Below are 14,453 nucleotides of genomic sequence, written 5' to 3'. Positions count from 1 at the left end.
GCCGCCGGAGGGTAGTGTTATGAGCCAGTTGTCCTGTGGGTATAGAAAAATATGCTGAAGTGCAGAGCGGACAAGAGGAGGAAAGAGTGAGATCTATCGTCCGCCATCTGTGTTGTTGCTGCCCCACTTTTAGCCTCCTTGTACTTAGGGTAAATAAACCCCTTTTTCTGTAGATCTCCCCGTAACAATATACTGTCACGGGGGAAATAACAGAGACAGCCAGGAGACCAAGTCTTTACCGGAACCAGACCAAAGATAAATGTTCTCTTCTTCTTCCAACCCTCAAGCGTGTACGTGCCACAGCGGATAGCTCACATGCAGTGTTGTACACGTTCCTCTAAAACAGGAACGAAAGCTCGTTCATCGTTCCTTCCAAATCTTGGATCGAGTTCCCGTTACAAGTTACTTTATTGCGAAAGGAACGCGTTCCAGTTGCACTTCTAACACTGGAACGTGACCTTACATTAACGTTACACTTGATTTATTTAAATTAAAATAAGCTGTCGGATAATCCTGCGGCGAAATAAAGTGAGCAATTTAAAACTCACATCGAACTAGGTATATTGTACGAAATTGAACATCGCCGGCGGCAGATTATCTGGCGATAAAAAGAATCCAAAGAAAGGTTCCTAGACAAATTTTTTTTCAGGCAGCACCGGACATACTCTAGACATGTCTAAGTGCAACTTTGGTGCTGGTATATCACAAGTGCAACACATATGGCACTCTCCACTTCGGTCTTCAAATGCGCAGTCGGGATACTGCGCTTCAGATCTGCAAATAAAAAGTTACTCACATGCACCAATATCCTCCTGAGGCCCGAACACAAAAACGGGATATAATCGCTCTTCAAGGTGGTTTTTATTGTCAACTGTTATGTGATGAACTTGAAAAACAATTTTTTAAATTTGAATACTATGGATAGATGCCAAAACCTCTGTCTCCATTACGTGAAAAAATGACTATCTCAATCATCTCCTCGTGTCAGCAGTTTTCAAAACTGCATTTCATTGTTTAAACGCTGAAATGGAGATGGAACTACGTGTAGTACATGGCCATGTTGCTGCCGCGTACGGTATTTTCACGCAATCTCGGTGACTCTGAAACACGCCTCCAAGTCTTTCGTCCGTTTGGGACGACACAGAGGTCTAGACAAATTTATTGACAAATTTTTCGAAAGCGGATGACAAGAATATGAGTAAACCACTTCTTTACAGTTACACATGCACAGTGCTTCATACCGAGAGTGAATATTTTGCGTAATCACTTCCGAGTGAATTTCGAAAAAAAGTTGAAGGCAATGTGCAATGTATTGTACAAGGGGCCTTAGGAGGATATAATTAAATTTTTTGCACAAGAAACCGCATAGAAAGGAACAATACATAGGCGCGCTTAATGAATGTTGATTCAATATTGCAGCATGAGAGGAAAAAGAAATGTTCAGAATAGATATTCGCAATTTAGTGAAGACCCTTGTTTGAACTCTGCAAGAGTTACATCTCGATGTTAGTGTCCGACAGGCCGGCATGGAGGAAAGAAACTACAGGAGGGAGCGTCACGTGACATTCTTGAAGCCTAGTCATAAAAAAATATGATGGATAACTCGCAAAGTAAATGCACCATAGTCACGTGACAAGCAAGCGTTAATTCTTTGTGCCTCACGCGGTCGCCCATCGGCCCTGCATGATGTGCTGCGTACGTGCGTGCGTTTGTTCAGTGTCGTAGAACGTTTACAGAAGGAACGCCGTTCCCTCTGCCGTTCCTTCGCAAACCTAACGAGTTACCGTTACAGTTCCCCCGACCCTCAACCGACCGGGGCGTTCCTCCGGTCCTCCCAAAAGGAGCTAGTTCCAGGAACGCCGTTCCGTACAACACAGCTCGTATGTGACGGCACGTGCCATTGCACCCTCTCCTAAAGAAGCATCGTTTCAATGCTGTAAATGAGGGTAATAAAAAATTTAAAATGAGGCTTACAATATTGACACGTATACATGTTTATCTTTCACCGGTGGCCGCTTTCCACCGGCGAACAAATGTTATCGTTATCGCTCGGCGCAGGACGCGCCTGTATCGGAAGTTTCTAGAACGTTATCGATGCTTCTTTCCGTTGCCTGTTTTCACCGAAGCTTGTGTTATCTGATTGTATGACCGACGCGAATTATCTAGAACTTTCTGGAAGACCCGCGGGCATCAGGGATTAATCTGGAACCTTCGATGACGCATGTATAAAAGCCGACGTGTTTCGCCGCTGATCATATTTTCGACAATCGCCGACTGTGTTCGCCGCTATCGTTGTGCTTTGAGTGTAGCTTGCTTTTGTGGGCACAGGTTCGCCCAATAAACAACCAGTTTCGTCATACACAATTTTACGACTGTTTTCTTTACCATCACAACTAGGTGACAATATAAACGAAAGATATGTGTCGTAATGCGAAATAACAATCTGCTGCTGTGAAAGAAGGAACGAAAGCAAAAAAAAAAAAAACACAGGACACAACAAAAACTAACAAAAAAAAACAACAACAACAACAAGGAGAACGACGCTAAGTCGTCAATGTAGTACAGTCACTCGACTAGGTCACTCGGTTGAGTCACGGCGCGAAAAATGTGGTTTGAGTCTTGAAACATAAACGACCTCAGTTTGAGAAAGCCGGTGGGAATTTCTTGAGGTGACTTCTGGGAGAACCTCGTAGGTAACGTCGCTGACTCGCCGTACAACCTTGTAGGGACCGAAGTAGCGACGCAGCAACTTTTCTGACCGGCCGCGCTGTCGGATGGGCGTTCACACCCACACTTCATCGCCTGGATAGTAGGTAACCTCTCGGAGGTGAAGTTAGTAGCGGCGTGCATCGGCGGTTTGGCGACACTGAATATGGCATCGCGCGAGTTGACGGCATCCGCGGCGCGCTTGGTGAAGATGGCCGCATTCACAAGTTGGCGGGAAGGAGCATGGCGTCGAGCATCGTGGTGACCTCTTGACCGTGGACTTAGCGAAAAGTGACGAATCTAGTTCTTTCTTGAATTGCGGCACTGTACGCAATGACGTAAGGAAGGATATTGTCCCAGTTCTTGTGGTCAATGGCCACATTCATTTACAGCATATCCGCGATTCTGTTGTTCAGGTGTTCAGTCAGTCCATTTGTTTGGGGCTGATAAGCCGTCGTTTTGCGAATTGCAGTGCCACTTAGCCTCAAGACATCCTGGAGCATCTCGGCGGTGAAAGCTGTCCCATGATCAGTAATGACGACCGCTGGCGCTCCGTGGTGGAGGATGATGCTGTCCACGAAAAAATTTGCGATGTCTGCTGCGGTAGCTTTCGGGAGTGCCTTTCTATCGCAGTACCGTGTTAGGCAATCGGTAGCGACCACAATCCACCGATTGCCGGATGAAGACGTAGGACTGATCCCAGAAAGTCCGTACCAATCTGATGAGATGGCAGCTGCGGTATTGCTATTGGTTGTAGCAGTCCTGCTGGCCGCACAGGTGGAGTCTTACGGCGTTGGCAGTCGCGACATGTGCGAACATACTGCTTCAGTCTTTCCGAGATGTGGCCAGTAGTAAGAGCGGCGAATTCGTTCCAACGTGCGTGTGTAGCCTAGGCGTCCGGACGATGGTTCGTCGCGGCAGGCATGTAAGATATCGTCCCGAAGAGAGGTTGGTTCAACTAGCAGGAATCTAGCTTGCGTATGGTCAAAGTTCTTATAAAGGACGCCATCTGAGAAACAAAATGAGGCTAACGAGCGTGTGAAACTTTGAGGAAGACTTGACCTGCGCCCTTCCCGGTAGTCAATGAGGGGGCTGAGTTCCAAGTCGTAGCGCTGTTCTTGAGCCAAGTCAGTTGCCGATACCTTCAGAAAGAAAACGGTCGTTCTCTTCAAGGTCAGCGGGGGCACTTCCGACTGGTTTACGTGAGAGTCAGCGTCGGTGTGTTTGCGTGCTGACCTGTGAACGATGTGGCGTCACATTCTTGCAGTCGAAAGCTCCGTCGAGCCAGACGACCTGAGGGATCTTTGAGATTCGCGAGCCAGCAAAGTATGGTGGTCAGCAAAGTATGGTGGTCGATGACTACTCTGAATGGGCGACCGAACAAGCATGGCCGAAACTTTGTTACAGCCCAGACAACGGCTTTTTCTGTTGCAGAGTAGTTTTCTCGGCAGCGGATAACGTTAGGCTCGCATAGGCACTCACACGCTCTACGTCATTTTGCCACTGAGCCAAATAGCTACAAGGCCGACGTTGCTGGCGTCTGTGTGCAACTTCGTGTCCGTGTTCTCGTCAAAGCGACTGAGTACACGTGGGGCCTGGAGAAGGTTTCGGATGGTATCGAAGGCGAGGCCCTCATCCTGACCCCAAACAAGCGGGACGCCTTACTTCATAAGTTGGTTTAGCGCTTCAGCGATTTTAGAAAAATGTTTGATAAAGCGTCGATATTACGCACAGAGCCCCAGAAATCGGCGTAGATCGCGCTTATTTGTTGGCGCGTGAAATGCGGTGGCGGCGCTCGTCTTCTCGGGGTCTGGGCGGATGCCGTCATGGCTCACAACTTGGCCTAGAAACTTCAGTTCTGCGTACCCACAATGACATTTCTCGGGTTTTAGAAAAAGTCTAGTGGTTCGAATTGCCTCAAGAACTGTCTGAAGGCGCTGGTCGGGCTGTTCAAAAGTGTCCGAAAAGACCACCACGCCACCTAGGTAAACGAGACACGATTGTCATTTCAGCCCAGAGAGAACCGTGCCCATCATTCTTTGAAAAGGAACTGGAGCTGAGCATAACCCAAAAGGAAGCACCTTCAACTCGTAGAGGCCGCCAGCAGTAACAAATTCGGTCTTTTCGCGATCACGCGCGTCAACTGGGATTTGCCAGTAGCCACTGCGTAAATCCTTGAAAGAAAAGTATCGAGAGTTGCGTATACGATCCAAGGAGCCATCTATTCGGGGCAGAGGATAAACGTCTTTGTTCGTGATCGTATTCAATGTTCGATAATCGACGCAAAAGCGCAAGGTACCATCTTGCTTCTTTACTAACACAACTGGCGAATATGCAAAAATAGTATGGGATCCACATACCAAAAAAGACATTTGAGAACTGTAAAAACTGCAGAGACATGCAGTGCATTTCATCTGCAACAAATTTCGAAGTGCTGACTCTCCATCTGCTGTAATGCAGCTAACCAAATTCAGCCCCTCCACATAAGGCGAAAAATTTCTCGGTTAAGCTTTCTTCATTCCTTTCTTCATAGGAAATTTGGAATCTCTCCAGACCCTCACGTCACGCCCTCAGTTACACGGAAAACCCGCCCCTAACAATTTCACCTGAGCCCCCTACTTTGCTCGGAAAAATGAATATAAATATTCATATTTCCCGCAAACAATCACATAATGGAATTCATTACCAGAAGATGTTTCAAAATGAAAATTTTGTAAATGCCATTGCTAACATTGTATAATTGTGTACTATTCTTGTTTTCAATATTCGGCCTGTTTGCTGTTAATGATCAAACCTGTATTTTATTGAGTTGCACAACTATTTCTTGGCGTTCCGAATATTGTATGTTTTACTTTTGCCCATCCTGTTTGGACCAATGAGGTCTGCAGTATCATGTGACATGTAAATAGAAGCCCAGGGACTGCTTCATGGCTGGATGACATCCTCTTTAAGCATCTGCTGAACCTGGTGACGTATAGCGTCTTGTTCCTTTTGCGACGCCCCATAGGCATTTTGCCCAACTGTTGTTTCAGTATAGGTTCGGTTATGATGCGATGTTGGCAAGCGGTGTCTGGTTAACCTTCGTCCTTGTAGCGAAACAATCTTGAAAAGAACCGAGTACATCGAGAAGCCTTTGTCGTTGTTCTGATGGTAGACTCTGGTTCACATCGAGAGTGCTCACGAACGCCTTGGCAGACTGGCCGCCCGGCGAAAGAGCAGCTAATACTGGCGGACCGTTCACCTCGGCAATTTCCGCAAAGTATGCAATGGCGGTGCGTCTTGTAAGATGACGATATTCATCGCTGAAGTTCGTGGCAAGCAGGTGAGCCGGTCTGTTTCAAGGCTGAATAACTCTTCGGGTAACGCAGATTTGTCGCGCAAGAAGGAAAGACAAATTTGCCTCCCCAATTACAGCGTGGTCCTGCTCACATTCCACACCGACAAAGACGCTGCTGCGAGGGGACAGTCACGGATTCATCGGACACACGTAGCGCGGTCTTCGGTAATTGGGGCATGTTGTCAGCTTCACAAGGAAAAGGGTCTTCGAACGACACCAACAACTCACGTAAGTCAATGATTGCGCCATATTCACGAAGAAAGTTCATTCCAAGGATTATTCGGCGGCGGCACACAACACAGGTAATACGAGGAAAGACCCTGTGAACGTCGACGCACGGATTCGAGTACGTGCCGTGGGCATTCCAGTTGGCATCACCAGATGGTCACCTGCCGTGCGTAACTGGGGCCGTTGCCATGGCATGGTAACTTTCCACAATTTAGATGCCAGTTCGCCGCTCATAACTGAATAATCGGGAATGGTAATTTGGAAGCGTATAAAAACAAAGACACGAGAAGAAACGAAGACGAAGACAAGCGCTTGTCTTCGTCTTCGTTTCTTCTCGTGTCTGTTTTTATGCGCTTCCAAATTACCATTCCATGATGACAGACCAACAAGCCCACGTCGCCACTCTCGTTGAATAATCGGCACCGGTGTCGATGAGGGCAGTGACAGCATGATTATCAACAAATACGGCGATGTCGGCAGGAATAATCTTAGTAGTGTCGGAAAATTAAGAAATACCTGTGCGGTCGTCATCGGGCCGTTGCGTCGAGGGAGCTTCTTTGAATGTTCGTTGGAAAGCGACTTCATCCCCAGAAGTCGCGGTTCCTAGTTTCCCCTGTGGGGACTGGGTGACCGGTTCCTTAGGGGAGCGTAGACGACGAGGGCAAGCTAGGTGACACGGACCGGCGAGGGGATGGTGATCGCGATTGGGGGCACTGAACAGTCGAATGAATTCGCTGGCCCGTCAGATACGCTTCGATTTCGCGGGGACGCATACCATGGCGTGGGCACCACGCGTCAGGGTGGAAGCCGCGGAGACCTAGCTGGTGGTACTGGCAGTCGCGGTACGCGTTACCAGCTTCGCCACAGTGGAAGCAGAGCGCACGGTCATCCGACCTGCGCCATACACTTGCCTTATTAGCACTCTGTCGTGAGCCAGGTGATTGATACGTAGGTACCATCGACTAAAAAAAGTTTGCGGACCACGGGACCTCAGAAAACACTAAATATCCGAGCAGCCTTTTAAAGTAACCAGTAAAACCGTACATCACACTGTTCGCATATACCAGTAGAGGCTGGTAATGGGAATACGAGGCTGCGTTTTGAGGCTACGGAGATAATCAACTTTTTGTCAGATCCCTTGGTCTGTAAACTTTTTTGGTCGATAGTACGTTCGGGTGCCTTGAGCGGGGTAGCGGATACGAAGAGGTGTCCGGGAACAGATGCGTAGCCTGGTGCACTGTAGATGGTGGCGCAGGAGCCCTCAATGCAGCCCCATAGGTTAGCATGGGGACCTCAGGTTTTGGTAGTGCGAGCAGTTGCATCGCCTGTCAGATTTCACTACAGATGACGTCCGCAAGTGCTGTCATAGGTGGTTGGGGTCCCACTGGTGCCACTGCTTGGAGTTGCCGCAGTTCATCACGCACAACGCTTCGTATGAAGTCTGCCAGGGCCTGCTTCTCGCTGTCGGACCCAAGAGAGCATGCAGTAGCCGTGATGTCGTGGCGTTCGTACAGTGACGACCACCGCTGGATAGTACGCTCCATCGTGGTTGCCTCACTCACGAACTCGGGCACGGTTGTAGGTGGATTGCGTACGAGTCCGGCGAAAAGCTGTTCCTTGATTCCACGCCTTAAATGTCGCACCTTCTTCTCCTCGGACATTGCAAGGTCCGCGTGTCTGAAAAGACGAAACATGTCCTCGGCAAACGTCGAGACTGTCTCGTTGGGCAGCTGGTTCCTAGAAGAGATGGCTTGTTCAGCTCTCCCCTTTCTTTCGGCGTACGCATCGCGGAGCTGTCGGTTACACTCTTGCGATGTCGCAAAGGAGCCCTCATGGTTCTCGTACCACGTCTTCGCAGAGTCTTCCAGCGTGAAATAAACTCACCAAAGCTTGCGAACATCATCCCACTCATTGATGCTTGTAACCCGGTCGAAGTGGTGCAGCCAGTCTTCAACAGCCTGAAAAGTGTCTCCGCGGAATGGTCTGGGTTACTGTGGCGCATGAAAAACATACTGGAGAGAAGACTGGCCGTCGTGGGTTTGGCTCGCCTGGTTTGTAGTGGTCGTTGACATCGTTATTTCCAGTCTCGATGACAAGGGACCGAATTCGGGTGGTAGTCCTTGCAGGCGGCGACTGCTTCTTGCTGTGGGAGCTGTGGCTGTCTGTAAGGTACTAGGAGTGACAGCGGAAACTTAGGAGCGAAGGTGCATTTACCCAGCAACTCCACCAGTAATGTCACGGGCAAAACGAGAGACAGAGCCAAGAGTCCGCGTCTTTACCGGAAACAGGCGAAGGAAAAACGTTCTCTTCTTCTTCCAACCCCCAAGCTTGTACGTGCCACAGCGGGTGACTCATATGTGACTTCAGAATAGTGTCTGCCTGGGCTCGTTGTTTGCACATAGCACAAATGGTTTCCAGCAGAACGTACGAACACGGACGGAAAGGGACGACGACACACGTTGGACTAGCAACTGCATGTTTGTTCTTGCTTTCCCACTCCTTTTATAGCACAAGACAGCCAATGCTTCTTTTTTTGTCATTCCGGTTATCCGTCTCTTAAAGCGAAATATCGTCTTTGCGCAAATAGTTGTTTTTTTTCATTTTCTCTTATTAGTATCGATGGTGTACTGATGCATGATTGCCCACTTCTGTCAGTGGCCATGGCTTATAAAATTTCGCGCGTCAGCTCGTCTTTATTTTTCCTAAAACCTTGATGTCGTGACATTGTGTGGTGCAATGGTGCTGGCGATTATGAAAAGCGAGATGCCCAGCGGGGATTCCTTCTAAAGATGCTGCATGCCCTCTTCTCCTGTAATCGACACACCTGCCTGTTTGTCCCATATATCTTCGTCGACATTAACAGGTGTATCATATATCACCCCCGTCTTGCAGGTAGGTAATGGTGGTTGATTGTGCACTGCTTATTTTTCTGGTCATTGTTGACTCGCGCACAAATTGAATACGCCTTGTTTCGTGCTGAACATACAACCGTGACGCCTTCCTTTCCGGCTATCTTGTTTAGCTTATTGGTTAGGCCATGTGCATAAGGCATAACAGCGACCTTCTTCCTTTTCTGTAGACTCTTTTCTTCTTCTTGAGGCTTGCTCTTCAGGGGTTTCATCTTCTTTAGCAACCCTTCGGCGACTGCTGTAAGCAGGCCTTTCGGATAGCCAGCGTTGTTGAGCCTGGTTACCTGGTGCATGAAGCTGTCTTCCATGAGTTGATGACACGACTTCTTTAGGGCGTCTTGTAGCACCGTGGTCACGATGGCTCGTTTTACATTCTTGGAATGGTCGAAATCATATGGCGGGAACCCGTTGCAAGAGCAGGTCTCGTACTTCCAGCATGTGCGCTGCGTTTCGAAAGCGATGGCCAAATCAAGAAACCTCATTCTTTTTTCTTTCTGGCATTTCAAAGGTGGAGTTTAGATCCGGACATGCTTTATGGAATGTAGTCAGGACAACTTCCCTGCACTTGGTTAACTGTGGTTCATCTGCTGTTTTGCATAACACGGGAAAATCATCCACGTAGCGAAATATTGCTAGAACGTGGTTGTTTTTTAAAGCATCCTCAATTCTTCTGCGAACTGCTGCGAGGAAAAGGTCACACAAGTACGGTGCGACTCGTGAGCCGATGCACACTCCACTTCTTTGAATGCAGTGCTGTTCTCCAACACAAATGACACTGGCATTAAGATAGGATGACAGAAGCTCGAGGAAGCTGTCTAAGGGAACGTCAGCATTATTTTGGAATGGTACAATGCCTTTCTCTTCGATTGTTGCTCGTAGCACAGCCAACATACCTGAATGGGGAACGGAGTAGTACATGTCTTGAATGTCGACAGAAAAAGCTGCCGAGACCGTCGAACCATGAGTATGAAGGTAGTTTATAACGGCCTCCGAGTTTTCGATCCTTTATGGATCCTGGACGTCGAGCCGCGAATCAACGACCAGAAGAAGTACACTACCTGCAAAACAGGGGTGATGTATGATATATCTTTATCACGTCACCGAGGATATATAGGACAAACAAGCAGGTGTGTCAGTGACAGGACAAGAGAGCGTGCAGCATCTTTAGAAGGAATCTCCGCTGGGATATCGCCTTTGATCATCGCCAGCACCATTGCACCGTACAATTTTACGACATCAAGGCTTTAGAAAAAAGTAAACACAAGCTGACGCGCAAAATTTTCGATGCCATGGCCATTGACAGAAGCGGCCAATCATGCATCAGTGCACCATCGATACTACTAACAGAAAAAGAAGAAAGCTACTTGCGCATAGACAATATTTCGCTCCAAGATGCATAACCGCCATGACAAAAGGAAGAAGCATTGGCTGTCTTGTGCTATAAAAGGTGTGGGAAACCAAGAATAAACATTCAGCTGCTAGTCCAGCGTGTGTCATCGTCCCTTTCTGCCCGTGTCCGTACGTTCTGCTGGAAACCATTTGTGTCATGTGTGACGGCATGTACCAATATTAAAGACATTGTGCTCTTACGATACTGAACAAATATTTACTTTTCATCTGAAGCATGCTTATTAACTCATACGAACTGTTTACGACGCGAAAGATAACAATAAGATAGTTTTAACGTGGGCTCTTTTGATCCACAGTGACTTAATTTATCGAAAAATATGTTGTTATTGATATCATCAAATGTTTTGTAATGCCCACAGCTATACTGTGAACTGTGTCTTTTTTAGGTCGAAAATTTCCAAAATGTATTCTTTTTGGTCTAAGAGTACTAACTTTTTCAGCTACTCTGGAGTTCATACTCTGTAGTGGTTATTATGTTGTGTCTAGTACAGACACTGAAAAGGCGCTTAAATATAACTTTCTATGACTATTTTGAAAAGAAAAGATGAATAGATACTGGGTCCAATAGATACTATTGGAACGTCACGTTTGTTTTCTTTGATTTTATTATAGCGCTATGAGTTGTGGTACTACTTAAGGGTATGCCGCTGTAGAATAAAATGTGAACTAAAACGGGGCTTAGATGTTAACATGTTTATAAATATGTATGTATGTATGTATGCATGTATGCCTGTATGCATGTATGCATGTATGTATGTATGTATGTATGTATGTATGTATGTATGTATGTATGTATGTATGTATGTATGTATGTATGTATGCAGATGAAGAGAGGCTGTGTGTCCGGTCCCCACCTGCAGCAAGGTGTTCTTTTCATCCACTTTTAATACCCTTGTCATTTCGGCATTTGTGGTCTCCGTCTCACGGTGCTCCACCGCGCGGGTCAGAGGATCCGACTCCCTGAGGGGTACGATCAGCTCAACCACGTGTGCCCGAAAAGACGCTCGTTCAGTATCCACGGGGAGCGAGCCAGAGTGCCGCAAGGGGAAGGCCCCGAGTACAAGGAAGGCGTTTATAGACCTTGGCGATCACTGCACTCTATCGGCACGGTGTGCGTGAGCCGGAGCTCCCGCAAATCAATCAATTACCGATCTGGTGGTGGTGTTCCGTTGGCGGTTGCCGATACTCTTGCGTCTCATGTTATTCCAATTGCAACTTCAATTGAGCTTGTGTGCGTACGCGTGTTTCATTGATTCCCGCGAAATATTTTTTTTTGTGTCTGCTGCCATACTCACGGACTCACTAACCGCCTGTCGCCTGTATCTCTCCGGGACGGTGGCGCGCTTAGTACTAAAACTTATAGGGAGTCAAATTACCGGATTCCACAACATCACTTGCTGCCCCGCACACGAGGGCATGGAGGGCAACACAGGGGCGGACCGGCTAGCTCGCGTACTAAGCATCCGAGCTGCGGACCGACCCAGTGACGAGCCTCCCTCTACACCGCGCGACATCCTCGAACACCAAAGACAGGAGCGGAGGCAATATGAACGCCCTCACCCAAAGTTAAACAGTCAACAGGCGACGAATTGGCGCCGACTTCAAACACACACATACCCAAATCTACATACACTTAGCCGTATTCACCAAGCACGATACACTGACGAATGCCCGTGGTGCGGGGACACGCCAACGTTACCGCACATCACGTCGATATGCCCAAACAGACCGACACATATAAACTCCACACTATTAAAAACAGAAGATTTTATCAGGCAATGGGAGGCGCGACTTGCGGACGAAGACCAGGACAGCCAACTGGCTCTCCTGGACCAAGCCCGGGGAGCCGCTCGTGCCAGGGGAGCCCTGGACTAGGGGCCCCAACCACGGCACCTAAAATTTCATTTTATCCATTTAAGTTTCTCTCTCTCTCTCTCTCTATCGGCTATCGGCCAACAACTGCATCACTGTCCTTCTGTAATGACCTGCACAATGTTGTCAATCAGCTTCTTGTCTTGCTTTAGCGCAACTCAGTTTGAGTATGAAGGGAAAAAAGGGAACAGGTGACAGGGTACTCAAACTGAGTTGCGCTAAAGCAAGACAAGAGTACGATGCACCAACTTGCCCAATCTGCGGTACTTCTGTCAATCAGCTGTTCGTCAGATACCCAAAATCGCCCCTGTTTATATCTAGCAAACTTCAATTTTCCAGACATCAGGTGGGAAAGGGTCTCGATTTCCTTATAACACAACTCAGCTGAGAAGAATAAATTTTTAACTTTTTAACAACATTACCTTGGTTCTGTCCGGCTACGTGGCATTTGCATATTTTTACATCTTGGTGCATGATGGTTGGGACACCACGTACATAAAAACGCATGCCTATGTTTTTCATAGAAATGTCCATGAAGTCCGGTTAAAAGGTCTTCAGGTTTACAGAAAACAAAAGCGGTTTACGACGGAGAGTCTTTCTAGTAGCAAATGAGAGAAAGGCGATTGCTACTTAACAGTTACCACGACGTCCGTACGAGCATATAACATACACGCACTGAATCCCCGCAGGTGTCGGCGATGTTCAGCTTCCCGAGCCGACTGCAGAGTCTCGTGAACGAGATGCTTCGCACGAACACAAAGCTGGAGCAGGTGCGCAAGCTTTCCATCGGTGGCAGCCTGGTGACCGAGACACTGGCCCGCAGGGCGGTCCAAGTATTTCCCAACCTGCACAACTTACGCAACTTCTACGGATTGACCGAAAGCTGCGGTATAATCTCAGTGCCCGGCCAGGACGAGATTAACTTCGTGGACCTCGGAGTTCCCGCACCGAATGTTGAGATAAAGGTATGACGGCTAATTTGTGTAACGTTATACTAGTGAAGAAGTAGAGCGAGAGAGCGACAGCATTCAGTGGTTTCACCACAAACAGGCCGAAGCTCAATTCAGAACAAAATACTGCTCTGAAACTGAACGAGGTACGCAGGCAGCACATGAATTGTTGTTTTGGTTATTGAAGCTAAGGCTTCATTACGCTACCTCGGGCAGCCGTCGGCGACTCAACAGTTTTCACCTTGAGAGCTAGAGGTCAAACCATAACAGAGCATTAAGGTACGTTTATCCTCCTGACTTCGGGTTGGATTTAGGTTCACAGATTTTCTTGAGACTTTCAAGATATGAAGCGTAGCCAACAAAGATGAAAATTGACACTTATTATTTTAGTAATGTCCATGGTTTTAGTATGGCAAGATGTCCAATATATTGGACACTGAAACTTTATCAGGTAAATTGTGAAGTAGTGGGCTTGCCGCAACGCAAAGCTACTTTACAGAAGAAAACTGTTACCCATGCTGAAAGAACCATTTATTAATTAACGTTTTACAAATATCAAAGAAAATACAAAGATAAGTGGGCCCTAATTTCTGGCCCTAAAGGGGCGCATAAAAGCTCGGATCAACGATAGTGTCATCGCCGCTGTGCGACAAGTCGAGGTCTGACGAGCTGCCCTGGGTTATTTGCTGGAGTATCTGCTCCGCCGTGTCATGCGACGCGCGAGGGAACGAAAAAATAGGCACTTTATCCATGCAAGTCATAAAAGAAAATTGAGTACAGCGGCCTTGCTAAACTCGGCGGTAATGCAGTAGGTGGATAGCAAAATCTCGGCTGTCACAAGGCATTGTGGGGTACGGCGTATTCTGCTACAACTTCCGGTTCGAGAACACGACGCCGTCTATGCCGCCGTCACTTCATGTCCATGCTTCACGCGGTTTGTCTTTTATATACTGCGGAATGTGGTGAAAAACCACGATGCAAGCACCGCTGGGCAGTTCCAAAACGAAGGTGGGAGCTCCTTCGTACTTATGTTGGCGCCCT

The 14,453-nt window shown here is 47.6% G+C and overlaps 1 protein-coding gene across 2 annotated transcripts in view; it reads left to right on the top strand.

Annotated features, from left to right (window-relative positions):
* LOC119461826 (uncharacterized) overlaps positions 1–14,453 on the top strand; it is a 370,449-nt gene that overhangs the window by 272,996 nt on the left and 83,000 nt on the right. For both annotated transcript variants that reach the window (XM_037723200.2, XM_049672281.1), the window contains exon 8: positions 13,152–13,427. In XM_037723200.2, coding sequence (XP_037579128.2) covers positions 13,152–13,427 — 276 coding nt within the window. The remainder of the gene's footprint in view (positions 1–13,151; positions 13,428–14,453) is intronic.

The sequence above is a fragment of the Dermacentor silvarum genome, chromosome 8 (assembly GCF_013339745.2).
Source record: "Dermacentor silvarum isolate Dsil-2018 chromosome 8, BIME_Dsil_1.4, whole genome shotgun sequence".
Taxonomy (NCBI): Eukaryota; Metazoa; Arthropoda; class Arachnida; order Ixodida; family Ixodidae; genus Dermacentor; species Dermacentor silvarum.
Note: the sequence above shows the minus strand (reverse complement) of the source record. Positions and strands in the feature narration are given on the sequence as shown.